The sequence below is a fragment of the Lygodium microphyllum genome, chromosome 25, assembly GCF_053477565.2.
Source record: "Lygodium microphyllum isolate KBCC chromosome 25, Lygodium_microphyllum_v1.1.10, whole genome shotgun sequence".
Taxonomy (NCBI): domain Eukaryota; kingdom Viridiplantae; phylum Streptophyta; class Polypodiopsida; order Schizaeales; family Lygodiaceae; genus Lygodium; species Lygodium microphyllum.
The window spans coordinates 2,757,775-2,771,598 of record NC_141159.1 but is presented as its reverse complement, the minus strand read 5'-3'; the positions used below and the strand labels follow the sequence as shown (position 1 = coordinate 2,771,598).

The window sequence follows — 13,824 nt, the reverse complement described above, 5'->3', positions numbered from 1 at the left end:
TCAAACTTTACCAAGAGACCAAGAGAATAAATCTTATGGACCAAAAGCAAATGATATCCAAGCCTGGCACATGCAACACCTCGGAAGTATGGATACCACCATGTCCATCTGGAATCAGTTGCATCTCACCCTGCGCAACAATAGACACAGAAGAGCTGTCTCTAATGAGAATTTGCCCACGCGAAGGTTGCAAATGAGCAACACCAATGAGAGGAGTCATGTGCCGGGAGACACCACTATCCATGATCCACTCTCGAGCTTAGGGAGCTGTCATCGCAGCATCAGAAGTCTTTGGTGTGGAGTTCTCAATGACTGCTAAGTGTAGAAAAGCAGCTGATGAGGGTGCAACCACTACTCCAGAATCCTTCGTGTCCTTCTTCTTGGTGTCCTTCTTGTCTTTGTCGGGGCAATCCTTCTTCCAATGACCGGTTTTAACACAAATATGGCAAGTCGATTCCTTCTCCTTGTCCTTCTTGGATTTGTTGTCCTCCTTCTTTTGGTCATTCCCTTTCTTCTGAGAGGCTTGACCAACCAAAGCCTCTGATTTGGAAGCATTCTGTTCCTTCAACTGTTCCTCTTGGTCCAAGACCATAGGAATCAACTCTTCCCACCGAAGAGTCTCGACTACTGCCTTGATGCAATAAGAGCAGAATAAAAGGTACTGAATCGTGGTGGTAACTGGGACAACAAAGTGATCGCCATGTCTTTGGAGGAAATAGGCTTCCCCGCATTTTGAACCTGCATCTGAAGCTGCTGAAGCTTATTGATGTGTTCCCGAAGCAAAGAAGACTTATTCATGGACAAGGTCCGCATCTGCACCTCCAAAGAAACCCTGTTCATCAGGGTCATCCAGTTATACATTTGGTCGAGCTCCAGCCATATCTCTCGAGCCACCGTCTAGTGCTCGATGTGAGCTATCACGGTTGTAGTGCAAGATAGAAAAAGAAAAGAATGAATCCTGGCATTCAGTTTGTCCCAATGAGATTGGGCCTTGGTCAAACTCCGCACGAGCATTGGAAGAGAGTTTAGACTCATCTCTTATCGAGGGCCTGTTAATCTCCTCCATCACAAGCTCCGCCAAATCATAAGACTCCAGAATGGCCAACATCATCACCTGCCAAATGCGGTAATTGTCACCATCAAGCTTCTGATTTGATGGAAGAGCTGGTAGGACAGGCACCTTCCTGTCCATGATCGCCTAGAACTCCAAATCAATCTCTGTAGACATGTTCACCTGCAATGCTTGCACAAACGCGAAATCAGCCCCCTCTGACTATATAAGCGCAGCTTGTTAGGGCTATTTCCTCTGCTTCCCGAACCTTCTTCAGTCGCTGGAGGCGATGAAAAGGTAAAATCTGCAGTGGAAGGCCTAAAACATAGCCTTCCTCCCCTCAAACAGCAACAACCTGCAGCAAATTCACTAGCTGGACTCCTTTCCCGCATGCCCACACTCGCTTCAGTCTCGTTCCAATGCGCAGCCCTCCCGCTCGCCCTCGAATGCTGAAAACGCAGCCTTGTGTCACGCTGAAATCTCCTCTTCAGGTAGGTTCTTCAATCAGTCAGTCCAATTTCACCACTCTCATACCATGTCAGAGTGCAGTGATGCGGAAGCGTAGGACCAAGATTGAGAGAGAGAGAGAAGGAGATAGTGAATGCAGATTTTGTGAAAGCAGAAAATCTGCAATGTAGTATGTTGTATAGGAGTGCAGAAAATATACACGGGTGTAGAGAAGATATCTGCATATGCCCTCCTCTACGATGTCACCCCACGTGCACACCCGAGGACAGCAAGGCCTGATCACAATCTGATCTCCACGAATTGCAGAGAGTACCTGTGAATCTATGAGAGTGTGCCACAAACTGGCTATAAATAGCCAACGAAAAATAGTGCCCAGCACCAGGTCGGCTGCAGTAAATGCAGTCGACTGCATAAAATAATGCAAAAAAACTGTCCGACTGATCAGCCTCTGTCTGACTGACTAGTCTGCTGCCACGTGGCATCTGCAGCAGCTGATATGGCTCTTGATCTGCAGATGTGGCACCGCCTGCTGCTAGATTGGTTTGTAGAGGCCCATATTGTCTTTTTAGAGACATTAGAGGATGCGAGTCTCATCCACATATGTAACTTGCCTCTTGATGAGGTGATTGCAGAGGCCCACTTGTCACAACCGAGTACTTCAGCTACTCCTTGGATTGTGGACAGTGGAGCTACTCATTGTACAATGGCTGTCTTGGACATTTTCATCTCTGGAGCCTCTGCAGCCAATATAGTCTATGTTAGGAATAACTCCTTGGTCAAGATCCAAGCTCACGGTCGTATAAGTTTTGCCACTAACTAGGGCCCGAGTCTTGCTAGGCTGGATGATATCTACCATGTCCCCCACCTTGGGGTGAACTTGTTATCAGTTCAACAGCTTTGCCAGTTGGGACGAGCAATCTTGATTACTGTGACTACAATTGAGGTCCTTGACTCTTAGATTGGTTTAGTGATCGCTCGTGGTTAGATACAACCTAGTGGCTTGTACCACATGACCTAGTTTCTTTCCAAGCCAACAGTCAAGGCTCTGAGTTTCATGGCTTTCAGGCTTTAGCCACTACATAGGAGCCTATGGACATCTAGTGTCTCTAGCATTTTTGCTTTGAATATCTCGGATATGAATCTCTTTATGAGTTATTGCATTGTCAGATGGTTGAGGGTCTTCCACGTCTGAAGCTATCTTGAGATATTTGTAAAGCCTATCAACTCAGGAAACAACATTGTATCCCATTCCCTTAGCAGTCCACACATAGAGCTAAGGTGTCTCTTAGATTGATTCATGTTGATCTTTATGGGCCAACATCCACTGCTGCCTTAAATGGCGCACTGTACTTCTCTTTGATAGTGAATGATCATTCTAGATACATGTGGGTGTACTTTCTCAAGCATAAGTCCTTGATGCATTTACCTATTTCTCTGCTTGGGTGTTGTTGGTTCATAACCAAATTGTTCGTTGTGTAGAATGCATGAGGAGTGATAGTGGTGGTGAGTTTACCTCCCATGAATTTTCGGAGTTTCTACAAGAGTATGGCATCTTTTGCCAGCTTACCTCTATCAACTCCCCCTCTCAAAATGGAGTCATAGGTCGTATGAATTGGACCTTCATGAGCATAGCACGCTCTATGCTGTTTATAACAGAGCTCCGAGAGTGTCTTTGGGTCAAGGCTATTAACACTTCGGTGTACATTCTCAATCAGCACTTGACTGCGACTATCCTCTGAGGTCTCCATATGGGGCATTTTTTGGCTCTCGGCTTGTTATTTCATTCTTTAGAGTCTTTGGGAGTCGTGCGTACATGCACCTCTAATGATAAGCTAGGAAAGCTCACTCCCTAAGTTGATCTCTTGATTTTTGTAGGTTACTCCTCCAAAGGGAAGGCCTATTGTTTGTTCGATCCTTAGACAAACAAGGTGATTGTTAGGAGAGGTGTAGTTTTTTTAATGAGAGGGATATTGTGTAGCCTTCTCATTGGACTCCGCACAGTTTTCTTAGTTTATTCTATCTGAGATCATATCTTTTGAGCCGGGTCTGCTGCCCGCTCTTGACCTTCCCACAGATTTTTGAACTCCCAAGCCCCCCTTTGTGAGACCCATTACCTTGTTGGTACTAACAGACCATATGCGATTTGGAGATTCTCCCACTGGATTTCACTTCGGAGAGCCCTAGAAGATCTACTCGGCTTGCACCTTATGCTTCATTTGTGTCGCTTTTAACAGTCAAGGACCATGGAAAAAGAGCTAGAGAGTATTGACCGAAATAAGACCCCTTATGACCCAAGCTTATATGCCCGTATTACTTTAGAGGGGGTTAGCTATATTTTGCTATATGTAGATGACTTCATCATTGGCTTAGATTCTACTACCCTAGTAGAAATTAAGGCCAAGCTCTATGCTACCTTTGAGACGATAGACCTTGGATTGTTAACTTACTTTTTGGGGATGGGGGTAGTTTGATTTGGGACATGTATTTTTGTGTCATAGTAGAAGTACTCTCTTTAGTTGTTAGATCAGTATTGCGAAGATCAGATATGGCCTGTAGCCACACCTCTTAATCCAACTGTCAACTTATCTAAGGAAGCCCTAAGTCTAAGCACACCTATAGATCTGTCACAGAGAAATTGCTTTGCTTAATTTCTACTAGGTTAGATTTAATGTACTTAGTATTTCATTGCACCTAGGATGTCACATTCGATTGCATGTGTGTTTGAGATATTTGCAGTGTACCTATTTTTATAGCTTGACTTACGGTTTTGGTTTTTTTTACAGGAGTACACAGATTTTGATTACGCAAGAGATCTCGACACCCAATGTTCCCATGCCAACTATATCTTTACCTTGGGTAGGGCTCCCATCTCTTGGGCCAGCCGTAAGCAAGAGATGGTGGTGGCTTCCATAGTCGAGATTGAGTATAGGCTCTCTTTGATGGAACCATCGAGGCCATCTACTTGATGAGCTTTTTGGTGGCACTTTAGTTCCATTTGTTGCAATGATTGTTCTCTATTGCGACAATTGGAGTGCTATTGCACTAGTTGGTAACTTGATCATTATACCTTAGACATGGCATATTAGAGTACACTTTCACTTTATAGAGAGCAGGTTGAGGTAGGTGCCATCCGCCTAGAGTTTGTGCTTTGATCAAACAATTTTGTAGATATATTAACCAAGGTGGTCAATCAACCGGTGCTACAATACTTATTATCTAGGATCAACTTGGGTGCTTCCTCCCCTATTTCTTCAAATTGATGGGGAGAGGGTGCTTTCCTCCAACTTTCCCTTCTAGTTTGAGAGGGGTCGGCTTTCTTCTCTTGATGGTGATATGGTGTTGATCACAGATTTTACTTTGTACATTATGTATATTTTACTATGTCTGTTAGCAGTCATGTGTGTCTTGTGTGGTCATCTCTTGCGTGTGAGCCTTAGTTTGAGTCAAATGAGGATATTAAGAGCTCTGACATTGTATTTGTCTATCATTTTATGTGTTTTAGGCACTTTAGATGGAGGGACACATTAGTCATATCTTTTTAGGCACTTTTGGCCATGTGTGGGGGTTTAACCAAATTTAGGGTTTTGCCCCTTCTTGCCTATAGCCCTCCCACTCTCATTATCCATCATTGATCCTTTGTGATCAGCCAACCCTCCTCATTCTCTCATCCCCTTGCTACCATCTGGCACCCACACATGCATAGAGCTACGTGTTGGGGCTGGCTGTTGTAGCCTTATACCTTCAATTATTGCAATCACATTGTTCCTTCTCTCTCCTGCATTCTCTCTTTGTCTCTTTTTTCTTTGTGTTCACTTTTCTCTTTCCATTGCCCACTCTTACATGGTCTTAGAGCCATAGGTGGGAGTTGGAGATATTGGAGAGGAGTGTGCTGCCTACGACGAAACTTGCTAGGGTTATCCTTATGTGGTGTAGAGATTGCGTTTGGAGTCAAACAGGGCAGGGTGGCCTGTTTCCAGCCCTTTATTACTGCGTTTACGAGGGCATATTTTCGTTTTTTTACCTCAGGCAACTTTTGACAAGCTGGGTGGTGTTATTCCTGTACTTGAGCGGCTTGTGATAGGCTGGGCGGCACCAAACAGACTTGGGTTTTCTGCAGGAAGCCCCTGACACACATATTGTAGAACCAGGCCTTGTATTACCTGCGTTTTCTGCAGGCAGCCCCCTCCCTCTGCATCTGTGTTTTACAACAGCAGAGCACCCTCCTTCAGCGGGGTGGCACACTTGCAGCCTGGGCAGCACCTATTCTCTGCTGAGCAGTTTGCTTTTTTAGGCGGAGAGACTATTTTTCTGTTGTGTTTTTAATTGGAATAGTCACTTTCTTTGTCAAGTGGCCCCTTTCTTAGCTGGGTGACAGGTTTTCTGACCTGTTTGATTGCATTTATTGCATCCATGTCTGTGTTTTGTAGATTTTTCCCTCTTGTTACACTAATCATGTTCCTCCTAAGTTTTAGTGTGAATGCTTCCTTATCTCACATGCACTTTTTACCTTCCGATTGGGAAAGGGTTTTTTCCTTGTGTGAACACCTGTTAGTGGGTGTGGTACTTAATACCTTAGGGATTGTACTTTCATTCATTCTCACATAGTGGATGCGACCTTCCAGCACTTTCCTCTCTTGTTCACTTGTCACTGTAAGTGTGCGCGTGTTGTTGAACCCTAACCTAATAGTGATATCAAAGCCATATCTTTGAGCCATCACCACTTTGCTCGCACACCGCCATCACCGCCGTTGAGACCTGTGCTTGGCTGCTTTTCTCCTTGCTTGTCATCACCACTTGATTGCCTATTGCATTCTCTAACTTGCACCGGAAGCCTCAAAGTTAGGCCCATTTCCCCAAGGATTTGTGTGGCCTGCTTTTCCATTGCGTTGCCCATTAAGGACCTGACAACCTATGTCCTTCCTTTACCATGTGAAATTTTTTTGTGTACTTGTTGTCACCTATGTTGTGTGCCTGCTGTTACACATTTCATCAAACTGCGTGGAGTCGTCGCCTATTTAGTCACCTTGTAGCATCTAGCCTCTTTGTTAGTTATCTTGAAGAAAAACCGTTGAAGTATTAATGTTTCCAAGTCTTAATCAGCCTTAAGCCCTTTTAATTGCTCCTGTTTGCGCACAATACCCTTGTGAAGCACAAAATTTTAGGTTTTTGAAGTAAATCCAAATTTTCCTCGAATTTCTTTCAGATTATTGGGGTTTTTGTTTGGAAACCTTGAATCTCACAAAGAATTTAGGGATTTTGCACTCTGTGCTTAGAAATTGCTTGGTCTTGTGCTAAAAATTTGGGGCTTATGGTACTAATATGTAAGGTACGGCACCTAAAGTATGTTATAGTATGAAATCTTTCGTACGTGGTACTAGTGCAACTATGCTCAAGAACTTGTAGATGCAAAGAAGTGAACAAAAACAGTCATTTACTGCTGCTGGCCTGTCTCCACAATATGTAGATGCTGTCACTTGTTGATTAGTCTCCTCCTGCCCTTGGTTGTCTCAGAAGGTCCTCCAGCAGTTGCAAATCAGACTAGCAACATTTCCTCCCTCCCTCTTGCAGGCTGAATACACTAAAATGCCTCTCTCCAGCCTCTAAAGACGTTTTTCAGACTTGCATGGGCGCTTTTGACAAGTGGCAACTTTCTCAAATGGTTTTTCCAACATTATCCATAATTAAATATTAATTTTCAGTCTTTAAATACTGAAAATAAATCTAATGATTATTTCAGTGTCCTAAAAAATAATCTAACTGGCCAATCATTCAATTGGCTAGGCAACTTCCATTCTCGAGTGTCTTTGTGCCATCTTTGACCATTAGATTGGCATTAGGTACCATTAAACGCCACCTCTCTAGTGTCACCAACTAACAATTATGGCCAAATGAATGATCTAGGCCGACAATTGACACTAGATATCACCAACAAGTACCTGTGCGACATAACTTATCGCAACTTTTGCCTTTGACATACCGTGATTTCCTCGGGTCCTAGGCTCGTAAATTTACTCTAACCCTGGTTACATCTCACATGTGCAATATTTACTCAACCATGTGATTAAAAATTAATCTACATGTTAAGTGAGGTTTCAAAAATACATGTCCTCATAACACTTATGCGGCTCTATCTACAAGTATAGGACATGCCAAGCAAAAGAAAGGGAAGATGAAGCGGTTGGAGTCATCTTTCGACTCTGATACAACTTTTGTGGGCAAGTGTAGAGGATATCCCATGTGTTCTCATTGTGGGAAGACCTTGCACCCCGAGAATAAGTGTTGGAGGAAATACCCTTACCTTCATTCGGGAGCAAAGGGTGGATCTACATTGGAGTCTTCATCTACCTCTACTTCGTCATCTGCTATTACCACTGAGTCTGTGTTTTCGGTCGATCTAGTTTTCAAAAAAGTTTTCGGTCAATTAAGTAAGGGTGCCCCAAAAGGGAGACAGGGATGGTCATGGCCCCAAGACCTTCACAAAACAAGCAAACCTATCCCAACCACTACTAGGGGTCAATGACAAAGGAAAGAGGCTATATGGGGCGAAGCAACTATGGTGTCATCACTAGAATTTCCTTCTCTTTCTCCAAGCCAAAAAAAAGGGGAAAAGAAAACTCTCTCCCACTTGAAAGACATAGATGGTAGACATTTTCAGCTTGACTTGAGAGATGTGGTCAATTGTTATAGGCTTGTATTGACAAGCTGGCAGCTTTTAAACTTCAGATTGGGCAGAAAAGCATGTGGAATTTAACTGCACATGGGTCAGAAAAAATGAAATGGACAAAGCTATGTCCTACAGGCTACAAATGAAGCATTTTTAAAAGTGTGGAGAATATGATCCAGCATTGAAAATTATCGTTTGTGACTAATGTTTTGGTGTAGTCTGCCAGCTTTTCTACTTTTCAACAGTCCCTTAGAAGGTAGTGGAGTGGAACAGGTGGCTTTTTTGTATGCTCCTCCTAATATTGATTGGTCCGTATTCCTCCTGTTATAAGTGCAAACAAGGCACTAGTACTTCTGCTCAGTCAAAATTTCGGAACTCAACAGAGTCATACAAAAATTCCATCGTGTGTGGTAGTTTGGAACTTGTTCTCGGAATTTGTTTGTCTTCTAATCTTGTGTTGCAGTCATCTTATGTGTTATGTAGTTTGCTGCATTTTCAGAAGTTTTGATGGTTGGTCTTTATGCTTGTTTTATCAGAGTGTGGCATGACACTGCCATACCATTTCAAGACGTGTTGCAACTTTTTGAAAGTTGGTTGGAGGACCATAAACTATGGGATTCCAGACATGGTGGCAGGTTGAAACAAGCTGCATTTGTTACCTGGTATGTACAAAGAGTGTGCACCAATGTAAGGCAGTCTACTCAAAATTTCCTTTGCATCTTCTGTGTTTTAGCTAGGGCCTACAAATATTTGTGAGAGAGAGACTAACTGTTCCCTTTTAACAGTGGGAACTGGGATGTCAAGACAAAGATTCCACAGCAATGTGTAACTTCTGCTGTTGATCTACCACCCTACTTCCTGGAGTGGATAAACTTGAAAGATATTTATCTGAATTTCTACAAGAGAAGGGTAACACACTCAAAAACCTTTGCAACTTCTTGACTGGTGGACTCTGACTACTTTGCACATGGGGCTTCATGTGCTTTGTGGTGCATACATCTTGCTATAATGTCTAAGATGTGTAATTATGTACCCACTCTCTGATATTTTTTTCCCATTAGCATGCCAGTGATACTCTTACTGAACTTGATCTACACCCAAAACTACTTTTGGATCCAACAGGCTGGGGGAATGCTTGCAATGCTGCGGGGTCTGAAAATGCCAATGGCTGGGAACCATCATGTGGGACTCGACGACGCGCATAACATTGCACGGGTACTCCAACGCATAATCATGGATGGCGGCACAGTGAATGTTACAGCCACTAGGAATGCTGCCAACTTGGCAGACGTGAAGTTCAAGTTCAAGGATCGGGTAAAATGAGAAATGCTGTTCTTCAAGAGCTGTTGAAAGCAGCAAAACGAACTTGGAACGGGCCATGCCAGCCATTTCCTGTGTACTGCATTGTAAATTTCTCCCGAGAGTAGTTTCTGTCCCGCTCGTCTTGTCGTGATAACCGATAGATGGGCCACCCACCTGCTTTATCACCTGCAAAACTAGCAGAAAACCAGCGTCCACAATTTCATGCTAGCTCACTATATATATATATATATATATATGATATCGTCAGGATTCACCACAGAATTCATGAGTTTATAGCATGTGAACCTCTTAATACACTGTATGTTGTGTGCTCTCAATGTTCTACTCAAGCTACATGTGTGTATCCAACAATCGGTATCAAAGGGGGCCTTTGACCTCTTGGGAAGAGTTGTCTACACCCTCCACTTTATCTCCTCCAATAAGGACGGATTTGATGAGCATTGAGCACCTTTCGGGCTTCATTTAGCCTCCTTCAACAAGGATGAGATTTGACGAGCTTTTGCAAGTTGTCAATTTCTTTATTTGGAATGAATTTAGGATCTTTTTACATCACTTCCAATACATTGCAAGTTCTTTTGTCTTGTTGTGCAAAACTTTTTATAGCAATCACTTTTGCGGTCAATAGACTTTACAATCCATTTCGTGCTATTTTGGTTTTGTGTAGATTTTCCTCGACACAAGAAACTTTTGTATCAAGTGTAATCAATGATGTATTCCATATGTTAGCTATTGAAGACAACTTAGATAGAACCAACCATCCACTATGGCCTTATGTAATGTATCATATATTGGTTGCTAAAGGGCTATTGAATGTTGTAGTCAGAATTGAAGTATGTCTTGTGGTTTTGGAAGCTACAATTGCATCAAAAATAGGTTTTATTTGTCCTTTGTGATTTCCAGTTGATGTAACGTTTCAATGCATTTATATATGCTTCTACCTCTTTTGCCTCTTTAGAATCAAAAGGACCTTGTTGTCACAACTTGTTGAGGCATCACTCAAACAAAATAATGTTGTGTTGATTCCATTCACAAAAGCATTGGAACCCTCCACCTTTAGGAAACTCTCCTTTTCTTGGAGAGTTGCCTTCAGCTCATGTAACCTACTCAACTTTTGTATACAGTTTGTTGAAAACCCTATTGGTGATGGCCTCTAAATAAAAAATGCAACCTATTGCAAAAGATCCAAACTTCAATGCATTGTCCTCTTCGATACAATATTGTCACCTTGTGTGCAGTCAAATCTTCTGGAGGGATCCATGACCACCCTAAAATACACTATTGACCTTTTGCCAAATGTTCTTCCTTTCCAGCCCTTCGGGCTTGCTTCTGCACAATCTTAACACATTCTCCCCAAACTTTGTCTATACAATCTTATGCCATGATGAGCCCTTTTTGGCCACTAGCTCACAAATAAGCACCAAAGGTGACCCGAAGAGCCACTATGCAAAAATGGTTGAAGACAAAGGGGACCAAAACACCCACCAATAAGCTAGAAGAAGGCACGTAACACCAAGGAGTGATCGAGCATGGGTTTAAGCACATCCAAAGCCAGCATGGGTTGATCATTAAAGAGGACAAACAATCTCTTCAATGAGATGACAAAAAAAAAACATCATTTGTGCAAGAGAATAGATCAACCACAAAGAAGAGGGGTAAATAGTTGCATGATCAAATGTAAAACTTATAGGATGAATTTTTTGAGCACTATGCTATAACTAATTAAATGCTCGTGTATTGTAGGGAAAATCATGAGTACCTTGTACTCCACAGATTTTGCTTTATAACAAAACTACATGAGGAGTATGGTTTGAGCCTTAAAGGGAAGGGTGCTTGAGATTTGTTTGATGTTGACCTTCCAGATGGTCAAAGGCTTTTTGTGCTTATGCTACGACGTCAAAAGAATTTCAAAGTTTACCTAAACCATATGCAACACCCAAGTTTTTGTTAGGATTGCACACTGCTATTTCACAAGGTATATATTAGGGTCCTTAGTCATTTGGGGAGATCATAGCAAAATTTGGCTCCTTAGACATTTGGAAAGATCATACCAAAATTTGGGAGAAGCTACACACAATCCATGGTGTCCAAATTTTTTTATCTCGTCAGATTAAATGCCTTCTAAAAATATATCATTTGGACTTGATATACATAGCAACACATATAATGCTCTTCCATTTTTGGACAAAGTAAGGGTTTAGTACCTCAAAGTATCTAAGAGAGAATTGTATTTTTGGATGGGCCCTTTTTAATCTAGGTTTCTGTTGGAAGCAAATGATGTGCTATAAGTTTACTATAAGGAATGCATAAGGAACAACAAAATGTACTACATGTAGATCACATCACAACTAACACAAAATAGAGGAATAAAAGATAATAGCAATGGTTCGAATTAACCTGAGAGTTATTGAGAAGATGCACGAGATGCTTCATAATACTTTTTCGTCCAATCCTCTTGCAACATATATTTTTTCTTGGGCGAAACTCAAGTCTCTCATGCCCTAAAAGGCATATACAAGATCTCTTACTTCACTTGTGATGATGTTGTGTTGACAAAATTGTGCCATTGGCATTATTCAGCACCATCATTAAAGAAAATCTCTTTAAGAAAAGCTCATGTGTAGAGTGGGGAGCTTTGAGTTGGCTGAGATATTGGATAGAAAAGTGTTCTCAACATTACCAATTGTTGAGATGATTGCGAATTCTAAAATGGTGAATAAAACAAGAGTTGTTGGAATAACTCTCTCTGGGAACCTATTGTAAGCCCTAGAATTTGCTTGTGCCAAAACTTTGCCATAGCTGAACATATCTACTTTCTTGGCATTGCTTCATTCGTGGAAGATGGATTTTTTAACATGTTGCTTTACTTTTCTTTCCTTCTCTTCTCTTTTCTTAGTAGCCTAGCATTGGCACATAGAAGCCACCTTCCTTAGATATTGTTCCATCCTAGGGATAATTGAATTTCTCTCCATAGTCTGATTTGCGGATTCAATGCCTTGAACAATATCAATGCTCGAAGCACCTTTCATATTCTCATTGGGCTAGTTTATTTGAAATGAGATTGTCCATGGATGTTGAATCAATCTATGGGAAATCTAGAGAAGAAAAGAGCTACAAAACATGTAATGCAAGGTGAAGATACAGAGAGAGAGAGAGAGAGAGAGAGAGAGAGAGAGAGAGAGAGAGAGAGAGAGAGAGAGAGAGAGAGAGAGAGAGAGAGAGAGAGAGAGAGAGAGAGAGAGAGAGAGAGAGAGAGAGAGAGAGAGAGCTGCAAAATCAACTATGGAACGTGACTTCACATGAGAAAGAGTGACTGTTACAACCCTAAGTCTATGCATAATGCATGATAGGATTGCATTGTTGTACGAGGAAATATAGCATACTCTTATAGGCATTGTGGAGAATAGACTTACTACTTCAAGAAAGAAATACATAACTCAAAGATAACAACATAGAGCCATGAGAAAATACCACAAATAATTTATGATAGGATTGTGGAGACAAAAGACAAAGAATATGGCTGCACTAAAGAACAAAAATGAGGTGAAAACATGGCACAAACTCCTGTTTGGACAGATTTCATTATTAAAATCCCATCATTCACAATAATATGATCAATCCACAAAGAGAATGAGAGAGTTCTTTCATACCACTCCTAATCAAGAACTGGCCATAACCACGAATCACATGATCTTATAAGTCCAATAAAATAAAGATGCTACATAGACAACTCAAGACTAAGGTAGAATCAAGGGTAATACAAAAGACTAATATCATAGGTAAATATGATATGTCAAGCCTTGGCTAACACCTAGCACATGCTAGTGATTGGCTAGCAACCATACCGCCTCACATGCTCCCATAGTAGTATCTCTATACTCAGCCTCTATATTGGATAAAGCCAACCAATGGTTGCTTTTTGTTAGTTTCAAGTAACTATTGCACAATCTAGGGAAAACACGAATATGCTAGTACATCTTTTATCAGACTTGTTGTCAATCCAATCTGCATCTATGTACCCAAACATATGTACACCCTTACCTGCCTCATTAAAAATTCCATAATACAAGGTAGACTTCACAAACCTCAATATGCTTTTTCATTGCATCCAAATGAGGCTTCCTAGGCACCTGCATAACCTTACAAGTCTAATAACATAGCTCAAGTCTAGCCTTGTGATTGTCATGTAGATCAAACTCCCTACTATCTTCATGAACATAGTATGGTCTTCTATCTCATCCCCAATGTCAGTCCTCAACTTTATATTTTGCTCCAATGGCACCAAAAGAGGCTTTCATGTCATTATACCATACTTTGATAA

At 41.6% G+C, this 13,824-nt stretch overlaps 1 protein-coding gene across 1 annotated transcript in view; it reads left to right on the top strand.

The window, feature by feature from the left end:
• Positions 1–10,080, top strand: part of LOC148013841 (putative exonuclease domain-containing protein At3g15140) — a 62,126-nt gene extending 52,046 nt beyond the window's left edge. Inside the window, exons 4-6 of the mRNA XM_087666353.1 lie at positions 8,720–8,845; positions 8,969–9,092; positions 9,306–10,080. Coding sequence (XP_087522479.1) covers positions 8,720–8,845; positions 8,969–9,092; positions 9,306–9,506 — 451 coding nt within the window. The 3' untranslated portion in view covers positions 9,507–10,080. The remainder of the gene's footprint in view (positions 1–8,719; positions 8,846–8,968; positions 9,093–9,305) is intronic.
• The last annotated feature ends 3,744 nt before the right edge of the window (positions 10,081–13,824 follow it).